The sequence below is a fragment of the Lithobates pipiens genome, unplaced genomic scaffold (assembly GCF_037356315.1).
Source record: "Lithobates pipiens isolate NorthernLeopardFrog02 unplaced genomic scaffold, aLitPip1_a1.2 Scaffold_19, whole genome shotgun sequence".
In the NCBI taxonomy this organism is placed as follows: domain Eukaryota; kingdom Metazoa; phylum Chordata; class Amphibia; order Anura; family Ranidae; genus Lithobates; species Lithobates pipiens.
In genome coordinates this window covers 253,165,051-253,179,288 of record NW_027507764.1, presented here as the reverse complement: position 1 = coordinate 253,179,288, position 14,238 = coordinate 253,165,051, and the positions used below count along the sequence as shown (strand labels likewise).

The 14,238-nt window shown below is 42.6% G+C and overlaps 1 protein-coding gene across 1 annotated transcript in view; it reads left to right on the top strand.

Moving 5' to 3' along the window:
• The window catches only part of INO80C (INO80 complex subunit C), a 58,400-nt gene that overhangs the window by 10,225 nt on the left and 33,937 nt on the right, over positions 1-14,238 (top strand). The window contains exon 2 of the mRNA XM_077491923.1: positions 13,227-13,338. Within this exon, the coding sequence (XP_077348049.1) occupies positions 13,227-13,338 (112 nt within the window). The remainder of the gene's footprint in view (positions 1-13,226; positions 13,339-14,238) is intronic.

Genomic DNA, 14,238 nt, shown 5'->3' with positions numbered 1-14,238 from the left:
TTTGTTTCACTGGTCGACCTTGTTTACCTGGTGGTGGTGTTTTTATGAGTTAGTTTTTTTACTCTGCTGAGTGCACTTTTGGTGGAGGTTTACTTAACTTCTAAACAAAGGAAGGGTCAGAGGCAAGGGAGGGGCCTTTTGAATTTTATCTGATTTGTGTTTCCTGTGGAGAGTGGAGCCAATCATCTCTCAAGTAGCTGTCCTGTAAGGTTCCTGGAAATACCGTTACCGCTAAGTCTAACGGGGTTTTCTGGGCGGTATCTATGATCAGACCCAAGTATTCTAGTCTTCTTAACGGTTTTAAAGCAGATTTCTCTAGGTTGAGGATCCAACCTAGGTATTCCAGGTAGTTGATTGTGGTGACCATGCTTTGGTCTAGTGGGCTACCGATTGGTCTATCAAGAGAAGGTTGTCTAGGTTTGCTATAATTGTTATACCTTGAGCCCTTAATCTGGCCAAAGGAAGGGCCAGAACTTTTGTAAGCACCTGGGGTGCAGTAGCTAGACAGAAAGGCAAGGCTACAAATTGAAAAAGGCGCTTTTCTACCTCGAAACATAGCTATTTCTGATGAGCAAGGGAAATTAGGCACATGCAGGTATGCATCCTTGATGTCAATTGATACCAGAAGTTGTCATCCTTGGAGACAGCTGATCGGATTGACTCCATGCGAAAAGATTTTCAGGAATCGGTTTAGATCTTATGCCGCGTACACACGACCAGAATGTCTGACAGAAAAAGTCAGCCGGAAGATTTTCATTGTATATTCCTATCGTGTGCATGCCTCATCTGCCCCTTCCTTTTTTTTTTTTTTTTTTTTTTTTTTTTAAATTCTGACGGACCTTGAAATAGAACATGTTCTAAATATTTCCTGCAGAACCAATTCCTATCTGGAAAACGGCTCGTCTGTATGCTGTTCCGACAGACCAAAAATGACGCATGCTCTGTAGCAAATATGAGACAGAAGCTATTGGCTACTGGCTATTGAACTTCCTTTTTCTAGTCCCGTCGTACGCGCTGTACGTCACCGCGTTCTTGATGATCGGACTTTGGCGTGATCGTGTGTACGCAAAACAGTTTCAGCGGAATTCCGTTGGAACTCCGTTGGAAAAACCTTCAGAGTTTATTCAGACGGGAGAACGGGTCGTGTGTACAGGGCATTAGAGATCTAGACTGGGTCTGACATCTCCATTTTTGGTTTTGGTACCGTGAAAAGGTTTGAATAAAACCCCAACCCCTGCTCTTTCATGGGGACCACCATGATCACTTTTTGAGACAAAAGTCGGTCTAATGCTTGGAAAAAGAGACTTCTTTTTCTCTGGATCTTTGGCTAAGAAAACGAGGAAACAGGAACTCTCGTAACTCTAGTTTGAAACCTGGAGTTATTGTGGAGACCACCCATCTGTTTCGAACCTCCTCCTGCCAGACCCTTGAGAACTGCAAAAGTTCCCCCCCCCCCCCCCACTCGAGCGAGCGGTGGTGCCCCTTCATAAAGAGGCTTTAGCATTCTGTCTTGTAGATTTCCTTCCTCAAGACTTCTTTTGTTTACCTCCTTGAACCTGACGGTGGAGGCCATTGTGGCTGCCTGGAGGCTGATGCACCTGGCCCTAGAGAAGAAGCCCATTTAAATGACGGACATTTACTTCTTTTATCTGGCAAAAGGGTCTTTTTCCACTTGAAATTTTTTGGATGTATTTGTCCAAAATCATCCCCAAACAGCCGTTCACTGGAAAGGGGAAAAACAGCCAAGAGTTTTTTGCATGGCACTTTGGCTGACCAATTTTACAACCATAAGATTCTACACATATGCACCAGCCCAAGCATAAGACATGAGGCCTGAAGAATAGAATCTCTTATAGCAGGGGTTGACAAATTTGCTTGGAATCTAGGAGCTAGCTAAAAAAGTTAGGAGCCAGGTCCGTGACGGCGATCTGGACCTGTCCCTGGCCTGACATGGAGACGAGTGAGGGGAAGATAGCGCCTCCAGCCCCCCCACCTGTCTCCAAGTCATTGTTCATAGCTCTTAGAGGGACATTTTATTTGTTTTATTTTTTTCAAATGACGATTTTTTTTTAAATTGCATTTTAGTGTAAATATGAGATGTGAGGTCTCTCTGACCCCATATCTCATATATAAGAGGACCTGTCATGCTTTTTTCTATTACAAGGGATTTTTACATTCCTTGTAATAGGAATAAAAGTGACACACATTTTTTTTTTTAAAAGAACAGTGAAAAAAAATAAAAATAAAAGTTAAAATAAGAAAAAAAAATGTTTTTAAATGCGCCCTGTCCCGCCAAGCTTGCGTGCAGAAGTGAACGCATATATGAAAGCAATGTTCAAACCACATGTGAGGTATCGCTGCGATCGGTAGAGTAAGAGCAATAATTCTAGCCCTAGACCTTCTCTGTAACTCAAAACATGCAACCTGTAGAATTTTTTAAACGACGCCTATGGAGATTTTAAAGGGTAAAAGTTTGTCGCCATTCCATGAGCGGGCGCAATTTTGAAGCATGACATGTTGGGTATCAATTTACTCGGCGTAACATTATCTTTCACAATATAAAAAAAAATTGGGCTAACTTTACTGTTGTCTTATTTTTTTTTATTAAATAAATTATTTTTTCCCCAAAAAAAGTGCGCTTGTAAGTACGCTGTGCAAATATGGTGTGATAGACATTATTGCAACGACCACCATTTTACTCTCTAGGGTGTTAGAATAAAAAAGAAAAAAAAAAGTGTGTGTGTGTATGTATATATATATATATATATATATATGTATATATATATGTATGTATATATATATGTATATATATATATATATATATATATATATATATATATATATATATATATATATATGTATATGTAATGTTTAGGTGTTCTAAGTAAATGGAAGGAGATCCATTGGCATTAATGGTTGTAATTCCAACGGCCACCACAAGAGGGCGCCAGATTCCAGAAGGAATAGGATCACAGAAGGGAATAGCATCACAAAAGGCCTCAAAGCCGGGGGCTCAATTACCGGCCGCCGGCGGCGCGGCCCGACGCAATCACGCTGGGGGGGGTCCACGGAGACAGGATACCCCCAGCTGTGCTGCCCCAGGCGCCAGTCGCTAATTCTAGTCGCCAATGTGACCTGGCGCCCGGGTTTTGTCGAACCCTGTCTTATAGCATCAACTGCAAAACATAAAGCCCTTGGCAGCTCGGCTATATCCTGGGCCTGCTGATCAGGGATAACCCTGAGCACCTGTCTCAACTGGTCCCTCAAGGATTGAGATACACCAATTGCGGCCACTGCAGGTTAAATCACTGAACCTCCCAAACAAGAAATTGGAATTTCTGTTGAAAAACACATTTTATCGGTTGGATCCCTAAGCATTTGAGTGTTGTCAATCGGACAAGTCAAACTCACAGTGGATATAGCCGATATAGATATTGCTGGTATCTCCCACTTTTTAGTGAATTTTTCCTCCATGGGATAAAGTGCAGAAAAAAATGATTATATGGGTGATCCCACTCAGAATACATAAGCTGTTCCAACAATGAATGGAAAGGAAAGGCATGCAAAGCTTAAGGAGGCTTTAGCAAACCCAAAAAGAAGTGGGCCTTCTAGCCGACTCATTAAAGGGTAGCTTAAATGTGGAGCGGACCATCTCAGTAAGATGAAACTTGAAGGCGGTTCTTCCACAATTGATCCCTCGGAAGAGGAGCCATCAGCCTCTTCATGGTTCCCTGAGGGGAATTCATCCTCTCCCACCCACTGTTCCTCTGTTTGAGGGTCCCGGGCGGTAGAAGGGGACCTATCGCATTTCTCCTATTCTAGGGAGATGCGATTAAAGCAGATAACCTTTCCTCCAAACCTACCAAGGCTGAGGACCAAACTTCCTCAGTAACATAGACAGGGGCTGAAATGTTGAAAACAATTGCCACCCTTGACGGACCCGATGGCTCACTCTGACCAGCCACTTCAGGTCTTTCAGGGAAGGATGGCATTGTACAGGTGAGACTAGGGTCCCCAGAGCCTGAGGGTGATACCCTTAGGCCCCTTTTTGGGGTGTTTACACCTCCCCTTCTGCCAGGCATAGTCCTAAGTACAAACACAGAGGTACTGCCAGAAAAAACGCATCCACTGCTAAGCAATAGTCCAGCCACTGCTGCTGCTATTAATGCTCAGTCTGATGCTAAGCAAATGTGCCTTGGGAATGCCCCGTGTCACCCCACTCACATGCCCCTGTCTGCTCCTGTGTCCCTCGGTAAGCAAATGCAGTCTGGCAAATGGAGCTCTTATACCTTTTTACAGCCCTGCATTGTGGACGTTGAGGCACGCTAAGCCATGCCCCCTCGGTCTTCCTACTGCGCCCACCTCTTTTCCCGCGCGTGCGGGCCTCTGACCGGATTAGCGCGTGGGGGGGTGGTGGAGAGGAAGAGGCAGGAGGAAGAGAAGGAGAGCCGCCGATGCTAAGGCGGTGGAAGAGGGAGCGGAGCAGCATACCGCCGGCCGTCTTGGACTTCTTCTGCTTATTCCTGGAGAGGGAAGAGAAACTCCTGTCCTGGTGGGGGGTGTTTTTGTAAAACCCCCCTCCAACATCTTACCAGAGGCTTGCTGACACAGAGCGAGATATGGGAAGCATGAACCAGGTATGCTCTTTACTGCCCCTGGTGGCAACTTTTAGGCATGACATCTTTTACTTTAAAAGAGAAAGTCCATGAGAAAATTTAAAATTCCTTAGGACTCGTCGCTTTATCCTGCCACAGGATAAAGTGGTAAAACCAAACAGACCCAATCTTCACCCCTCATGGTGGGCTCCGTTAAAAAACCTTCAAGGACCGGGGTCCCTTTTTTATCGGGGTTCCACTCCCGTAAAGCACCTTACCAGGAAGCTTTATGGCTGAAAAAACCAAAGCACTGGATCCCAGGGTCCAGGTCTCAAAAAGAGAAGCGTTACAGGCTAAACCTTGTTTCTTCTGCCATGAGGCCCAGGTACCATCCAATTTGGCCTAAAAATACACTTTGAATGGATTGGGTTGCATAGCTTGCCCCAGCAAAGATTACTTCAGCGGAGCTGAGCATAGCACATCTTTACTCGTGGACCAACAGCTTAGACACAGGCGAAAAAATGGAGGAACTCCCAGTAATGGGAGCATTTATATAGGAAGTGAACTTCCTGCCTTCGGGTGTGCCAGTGTCCACCACCTAAAGGTGGCCTATATAACCCACATACTGTAGTTACTAATATGGCTCTGTGTCCCGTGATGTAGGATGAAGCTACATTTTGTTCTCATTACTCCAAATTACTTTGTGCCAGAAGGTTTGGGGCTTGTCTCTGTGCTGTTTGGTGTATTGTAAGCAGGTTACTTTGTGGCATTAGCATAGTAATGGCTTTCTTCTGGCGACTCGACCATACAGCCTATCTTTCTTCAAGTGCCTCTTTTATTGTGCATCATGAAACAGCCACACCACATGTTTTCAGAGTCCTGTATTTCACCTGAAGTTATTTGTGGGTTTTTCTTTGTATCCTGAACAGTTTTTCAGGCAGTTGTGGCTGAAATTTTAGTTGGTCTACCTGACTGTAGTTTGGTTTCAACAGAACCCCTCATTTTCCACTTCTTGGTTAGAGTTTGAACACTGCTGATTGGATATCCATTTTTTTTTCTGTTTTATATTGTTCAACTACCTTTTCCCACAGATCCTTTGACAATTCTTTTGCTTTCCCCATGACTTAGAATCCAGAAACGTCAGTGCAGCACTGGATTAAAGATGCAAGGGTCTGTCAGGAGTCCAGAAACTCATTGACCTTTTATACACGCACACTAATTACAAGCAAACAGATCACAGATGAGGATGGTTACCTTTTTAATAGCCATCCAAACCCCTTTGTGTCAACTTGTGTGCATGTTATCAGGTCAAAATCACTAGGGTATGTAAACTTATGATCAGGGTCATTTGGGTAGTTTCTGTTGCCATTATGATTTAAAAAGAGTAAACGTGGTTGATTGATAATAAATGTCTTCAGCCAAACACTAACCATGAGTTAAATGTTTGTGGTGTTGTTCACATTCTCTGAAAAATGGCCAAGAAATCATAAATTCTGCCAGGGTATGTAAACTTCTGAACACAACTGTACGTACCATTGCAGAGAATTACCTTCCTGTCCCATAGCTAAAACAGGAAGTGAATGGAAATCCCTGCATGTACTTCTAACCAACATTTGCGAAAATAGAAGGCATGGGGCATAAGGCATTGGGGTAGGAAATGGTGTGTGAGTACAGTGGCAGTAAACCTGTTTTGGGGAAAAATATACAAACATAAGCCTCTCTGGAGTGGTGTACTGAATAGTGCCAATATGCATACATCTCGGTGACCATGTACCATTAACTCAGGTGCAGCTCAATGGCATATACTGACACACCTCCAAACCTTCTACTCCCCCGCAACAGCTGTCACTTTTAAATCTGCAGGGCTCCACCTGAGATCTGTGATATAGTGCACTACAAGCCCATCCGCCACAGCAGCAAATAGACTTGAAGTTTCCATTAGAATACAATTACGGTAATTACCACACATGTAGTCCATTGACATTTCTTTCAGCTCTCCAACTGAAGACCCGTGCCTCATTCCCGAGAATCCATGTGTCGTTTCCTCCAATATAGTGTGAGCAGGGAGCTGAAGGAAGAGTCTGTAGAAGCCTGGCATTACACCCGCAATCCACTGATCACAGGTGAAATGCTTTGCAGGCTCCTGTGATTCTGTCACAGCCAAACTTCCCCATAAGGATAGTATTGTCATTTGTTATGAGCAGAGTTATTACCCATACACACGATCCAAAAATCGGATGAAAAATACCGCTTTTGACACGATCATATGATAATCGGATCGTTAGTACAGAGCTTTTGAGAGCCAATCATTATAGTTCATCCGTTTATTATTCTCCTAACTTTAGTAAACTCTTCCAGTTCGATATATACGAATAGCATGCAAAAAGGAAACAGGTGATCTGTCGTCCAATTTTCGAATCGTGTGTACGGGGCATCAGCCTTCTGCTTTACAAAGCCGAAATATTAAGTGTTGCAAAGAAAAAAAAAAAAGAGTATTTTATTTTTATTTTTTTCTACAAGTCACCGGAGTGGAAAAGTCCTAAACATGGTTCATTGTTTTTCACCAACCATCTTTACAACTTCAGCTTTTCCCCCCTTAATAACCAGGCCATTTGTGTGATACGGCACTGCGTCGCTTTAACTGTTGTGTGATGCTGTACCCAAACAACATTGATGTTCTTTTTTTCCCCCACAAATAGAGCTTTCTTTTGGTGGTATTTGATCACCTCTGCAGTTTTTATTTTTTGCTATATAAACAAAGAAAAACGACCAATTTTGAAAAAAATATTTTTTTTACTTTGCTATAATAAATTTGCAAAATAAAAACAAAAAAAAATGTCTTCATTGGTTTAGGCCAATATGTATGGTTCTACATATTTTTGGGAAAAAATTGCAATAAGCGTATATTGACTGGTTTTAGCAAAAGATATACAGTGCCTTGCGAAAGTATTCGCCCCCCTTGAACTTTTCAACCTTTTGCCACATTTCAGGCTTCAAACATAAAGATATAAAATTTTAATTTTTTGTGAAGAATCACCAACAAGTGGGACACAATTGTGAAGTGGAACGAAATCTATTGGATATTTTAAACTTTTTTAGCAAATAAAAAACTGAAAAGTGGTGCGTGCAAAATTATTCGGCCCCTTTACTTTCAGTGCAGCAAACTCACTCCAGAAGTTCAGCGAGGATCTCTGAATGATCCAATGTTGTCCTAAATGACTGATGGTGATAAATAGAATCCACCTGTGTGTAATCAAGTCTCTGTATAAATGCACCTGCTCTGTGATAGTCTCAGGGTTCTGTTGAAAGCGCAGAGAGCATCATGAAGACCAAGGAACACACTAGGCAGGTCCGTAATACTGTTGTGGAGAATTTTAAAGTCGGATTTGGATACAAAAAGATTTCCCAAGCTTTAAACATCCCAAGGAGCACTGTGCAAGCGATCATTTTGAAATGGAAGGAGTATCAGACCACTGCAAATCTACCATGACCTGGCCGTCACTCTAAACTTTCAGCTCAGACAAGGAGAAGACTGATCAGAGACGCAGCCAAGAGGCCCATGATCACTCTGGATGAACTGCAGAGAAGTACAGCTGAGGTGGGAGAGTCTGTCCATAGGACAACAATCAGTCGTATACTGCACAAATCTGGCCTTTATGGAAGAGTGGCAAGAAGAAAGCCATTTCCATAGAAAGTCTCGTCTAAAGTTTGCCACAAGCCACCTGGGAGACACACCAAACATGTGGAAGAAGGTGCTCTGGTCAGATGAAACCAAAATCAAACTTTTTGCCCACAATGCAAAACGATATGTTTGGGGTAAAAGCAACACAGCTCATCACCCTCAACACACCATCCCCACTGTCAAACATGGTGGTGGCAGCATCATGGTTTGGGCCTGCTTTTCTTCAGCAGGGACAGGGAAGATGGTTAAAATTGAGGGGAAGATGGATGCAGCCAAATACAGGACCATTCTGGATGAAAACCTGTTGGAGTCTGCAAAAGACCTGAAACTGGGACGGAGATTTATCTTCCAACAAGACAATGATCCCAAACATACAGCAAAATCTACAAAGGAATGGTTCACAAATAAACGTATCCAGGTGTTAGAATGGCCAAGTCAAAGTCCAGACCTGAATCCAATCGAGAGTCTGTGGAAAGAGCTGAAAACTGCTGTTCACAAACGCTCTCCATCCAACCTCACTGAGCTCGAGCTGTTTTGCAAGGAAGAATGGGCAAGAATTTAAGTCTCTCGATGTGCAAAACTGATAGAGACATACCTCAAGCGACTTGCAGCTGTAATCGCAGCAAAAGGTGTCTCTACAAAGTATTAACGCAAGGGGGGCGAATAATTTTGCACGCCCCACTTTTCATTTTTTTATTCGTTAAAAAAGTTTCAAAAATCCAATAGATTTAGTTCCACTTCACAATTGTGTCCCACTTGTTGGTGATTCTTCACAAAAAATAAAAATGTTATATCTTTATGTTTGAAGCCTGAAATGTGGCAAAAGGTTGAAAAGTTCAAGGGGGCCGAATACTTTCGCAAGGCACTGTAGCGTCTACAAAATAGGGGATAGAGTTATGGCGTTTTTATTTTATTTTTTTCACTTTTTTTTTTTTTTTTTTTTTTTTTACTAGTAATGGCGGTGATATGCGATTTTTAGCAGGACTGCAACATTGTGATGGACAGATCGGACACTTTTGATGCTTTTTTTGGGACCATTGACATTTATACAGCGATCAGTGCTATAAAAAGTGTCGCTAGCAGGGAAGGGGTTAACACCAGTGGGCGATCAAGGGGGTTAAATATGTTCCCTTATGTGTGTTTCTAACTGTGGCGGGATGGGACTGACTGGAGTAGGAGACGGATCGCTGTCCCTAATTACTAGGAACAACTGATCTGTCTCTCCTACCCTGTCATAACGGGAATTTGTGTGTTTACATACACAGATCCCAGTTCTGGCTCTCGTGCCCACGATTGCAGGTGGCCAGCAGACATCGTGGTCTGCTATGGCTCTTAAAGAAGCCGATGTACCAGTATGGCCATTAACGAGAACGAGCCGACCTCCTGCCGTATAATGACGGCAGCTGGTCAGCAAGTGGTTGTAAAGGCTGAAGTGTTGGTTTTGTTTTTTACCTGGATGCATAGTGAGGACCGCTGATTACTCTGGTCCGATCTGAGCACAGAGCGCTGTCAGTCACTGCTTTGTGCTGTACCCTTCCAGTGCTCGCTAGAACATCAGGCTGTAGAGGGGGTGTCAGCGACTGGCTCAGGCTTTCAGTGCCCCACTGAGCCAGCTGCCGGTCCAGCCATCTGGGTGGATCCCTGCTCTTGTGATGTCAGTTGACAGCAAGCTTTAGCCCACTGTTGGCTGAATCTGGGTTACAGGAGTGCAGAACGACATACACTAAGACCCCATACACACTATTAGATTTTCTGCAGATTTTTGTCTTCAGATTTACCAAAACCATGTAGTGTCAGGGCCTGCCTGATTGCATACAAATTGAAACTCTTAAGGTGTGACCTTATTATATGGTTTTGGTAAATGTGAAGACAAAAATATGCAGAAAATCTAATAGTGTGTATGGGGTCTTAGGCTGACCATACATGGTCAAATTTCAAAAGAATTTCCTTTTGAAAATCAGAAAATGTGTGTGCTTTGTGATCCATTGATTTCGAAATTCGGCCAACCAAGTCTTCAGTTTCACCTCATGTTGCTACAGAAAATAATTTTCGTGGCTGGGAATCTTCTTTTTTTTTTCATGCACATGCGTATTTCTTTTTCAATTACATTTCTCACATGATTCTCCCATCATTGATTAGAAAATCGTTTGTTTTTGAAAAAATTTCCAACATGTCTGATTACTCAAATTTGATTGCCACACGAAAATCGGCTGTTGCTGCAGCCCACTAACGGTGCGAAATACAAACAAAAATTCTTCGATATGATTTTTGAAAGAAAATTCTTTCGAAATTCGACCCATGTATGGCCGGCTTGCCTTAGAGCTGTGGTCATACTTTTCCTTAATAAATCCAACAAGTGGTTTCTAACCATTTGTATCACCTGGTGTTTGTTGGAAGTATGGCAGGATTCTAAATCCCACCTGCCAAAGGCAAGTCTGGAGTTGGATTAGAAGTCTTTTTAACCACTTGCCTACATGGCACTTAAACCCCCCTTCTGCCCAGACCAGTGTTCAGCTTTCGGTGCTCTCACACTTTGACAATTAGTCATGCAACACTGTACCCAAATACATTTTTTGTCCTTTTTTCCCCACAAATGGAGCTTTCTTTTGGTGGTATTTGATCACCTCCAGATTTTTTATTTTTTGCGCTATAAATGAAAAAATACCAAAAATTCGGAGAAAAAAAAAATAATTCTTTGTTTCTGTGATTAAAATTTTGCAAATTATTAATTTTTCTTCATAATTTTTGGCCACAATTTATACAGCTACATATCTTTGGTAAAAAACAACCCAAATTAGTGGATATTATTTGGTCTTTGTGAAAGTTAGAGAGTCTACAAGCTGTGGTGCAAATCATAAAAAATGTGATCATATCTGATGTACTGGCGGCCTATCTCATTTCTTGCGACCCTAACAAGCCAGGAAAGTACAAATACCCCCAAATGACCCTTTTTTTGAAAGTAGACATTCCAAGGTATTTAGTAAGAGGCATGGTGAGCTTTTTGATGTTGTCATTTTTTCCCACAATACTTTGCAATTTTTTTCCCACAAAATTGTCATTGTAATAGGTTACTTCTCTCACATGTCATGTGTATACCACAAATGACACCCTAAAATAAATTCTTCTACTCCTCCTGAGTATTATGATTTTCCATAGCCTGGCCACATAGAGAAGCCACACATGCAGGGAGCACTGTCACGTGTTCTAGGAGCATAAATTACACATCTAACTTGTTGACTACCTAGTACACTTTTGAAGCAGGACTGGAGCACCAGGACGATGACACATGACACTGACGTGGCACTGATGACAGATGGCACTGATACGTGGCACTGATACGTGGCACTGACAGATGGCACTGATACGTGGCACTGGGGACAGGTGGCACTTATACGTGGCACTGGGGACAGATGGACTAAGTTACTGTGGGCACTGTACACTTCTTTACACTCACAGGCTGCAGTGGTTCATCTCTCCCTCCTCACACGCTGTCTCTGTGTGAGGAGGGAGAGCCGGCGATGAGAGATGATCTCATATGTTTACATATGAGATCATCTCCCATTGGACATGCCGATTGCGCTGTAAACGGCCGCTGTGATTGGCCATTTACAGTGATTTGTGACTGGCTGTGTCCATGGGACATGGCCAGCACAGAACTTCCCTGATGCGTGCTCGTGGGAGCGCGCATTGCGGAAGTCAACAGGAGGACGTCCAGGAACGCCTTCCCGGCAATTGACGTCTGTGCTGTAGCCGTCTTTCGGCTATAGTGCGGCTGCAAAGTGGTTATGGTCCAAGAAGAACAGCTTTTTTTCTTCTTGAGTTTCTTGGTAAGCAGAACAGGTTTTGTATGTTTCTTCTTAAAGGGCCAGTTCGCACCAGAAAGCGAAGTGGGAAACTGCGCTACAATCTGCAGAAGGTGTCAATTTTAAGTTAATGACACCCCAAACTCAGGTCACATAGGCAGTTAATTTGCCCGCACCCGATTGCATGGTACCATGCGATGTGATTGCAGTGACTACTGCATGCACTAATTTTGGTGCAGTTTGATCTCAGCCCATGAAATAAATCAATGGGCTGAAATCAAATTTATTACGAAGGGCAAATCCACTTTGCACTGCAAGTGCACTTGAAAGTGCAGTCGCTCTAAATCTAAGGGGTAGATCTGAAATGAGTGGAAGCTCTGCTGATTTTATCACCCAATCATGTGCAAGCTAAAATTGTTTTTTTTTAATTTTCCTTGCATGTCCCGCTCGGATCTACATCGACTTTACTTCGAAGTGCACTTTCAGTGCAAAGTGGATTTTCCTTTAGTAAATAACCCCCTATGTCTCATGTTTGTCAGAAAACTGCTTTCTTTTAAAGGAATATGCCATATCTTCAAACTGATGAGGACCATCAGTTTTTGGGCGGCACAGTGGTGTAGTGGTTAGCACTCTCACCTAGCAGTAAAAAGGGTCATTGGTTCAAATCCCAACCACGACACTACCTGCCTGGAGTTTGCATGTTCTCCCTGTGCCTGCGTGGGTTTCCTCCGGGTACTCCGGTTTCCTCCCACACTCCAAAGACATGCAGGTAGGTTAATTGGCTTCTGTCCAAAATTGACCCTAGTATATGAATGGGGACTTTAGATTGTGGGCTCCTTGAGGGTAGGGACCAATGTGAGTGTGTAATGTACAGGGATAGGGATAGACACTCACTCAGGTTGAACTGGATGGACTGGTGTCTTTATTCAACCTTACTAACTATGAAACTATGACCAGGCAGAAGTCTAATTCATTAACTATTACCTATGCTGTGAAAACATAAATGTTGTTTTTATGTGATTTGTTTCTGGTTTGTTGTTCCATTCTTTGTATAACCTGGAGTCTGATCTGTAATAACAATAACCCTTTATGGTCCATAATTAAGCTCAATAGATTTTTATTTTGTTTTTACTTTGTCTTCGGCAGCATTCAGGAATTGGAGGAGCGGCAGCTGGCAAGAAGAACAGGACCTGGAAGAACCTGAAACAGATTCTTGCTTTAGAAAGGGCATTGCCATGGCAACTAAATGATCCAAGCTGTAAGCTGCTTAGCGTGTATTTCTAAATAATAAAATCCAACAAATAACTTTCACTGAAACCATGCCGGCTTACATCACTTTCCCGTGTGCTAGCCATTTGATTGTCTTTAAGTATAAGCTAGATCAGCTTAATGTGGAGCAAAAATGTCTATCTTGTGTTTATTTATTTCATGCATTGATTCAGCTTGTAGTCTGCCACTGAGACTCCAGACACACCAAAAATAAGCCATGGTGCAACTGACTCTTTTTGTAGTATTTTAAAAGATTAAAATAATGTGTGCAGGAATTGTGGTCTCATGTTGCTACTCTGCAATTTGTAGACACAGTTTGGCCCCAACAGAGGGAATATATGACTGAGCTTCCTCATTACTTAGTAATGTAGCTATATTGACTTTGCAGGAAAGCACAAGTCATGCTATTTGGGTGATTATTAGCTGCATCAAAATGTAAATTATTTAGTATAATTAAAGTAATCATTTAGTAGAAATAATAAATCCAAAATTATTGTCGTGTTTACTATCTACAACCCTATTTCTAAAACACTGGCGACACCTAACATCTTTTTTGCTTTTATTTATACAGTATGTGAAAAAAAAAACATTCAGCACATCTCTTCTTTAGAGCCCATTCACACAGGGGCAACACGACTTGTAGGCGACTTGAGTCAGGCAACTTGGACACGACTTGAGTTAAGATCACAGCGCGACTTGGGACGACTTCAAAACGACTTGTGATGACTTCAAGCCCGACTTGGGACGACTTACAAGTCGCCCCAGGCCAGGCGACTTTTGCCGAGGCCAAGCAGAGAATGAGCTCAAGGGGGAACTCCACGGCAAATTTCTGAAAAAAATTTGGCGTGGGTTCCCCCTCCGAGAGCATACCAGGCCCTTAGGTCTGGTA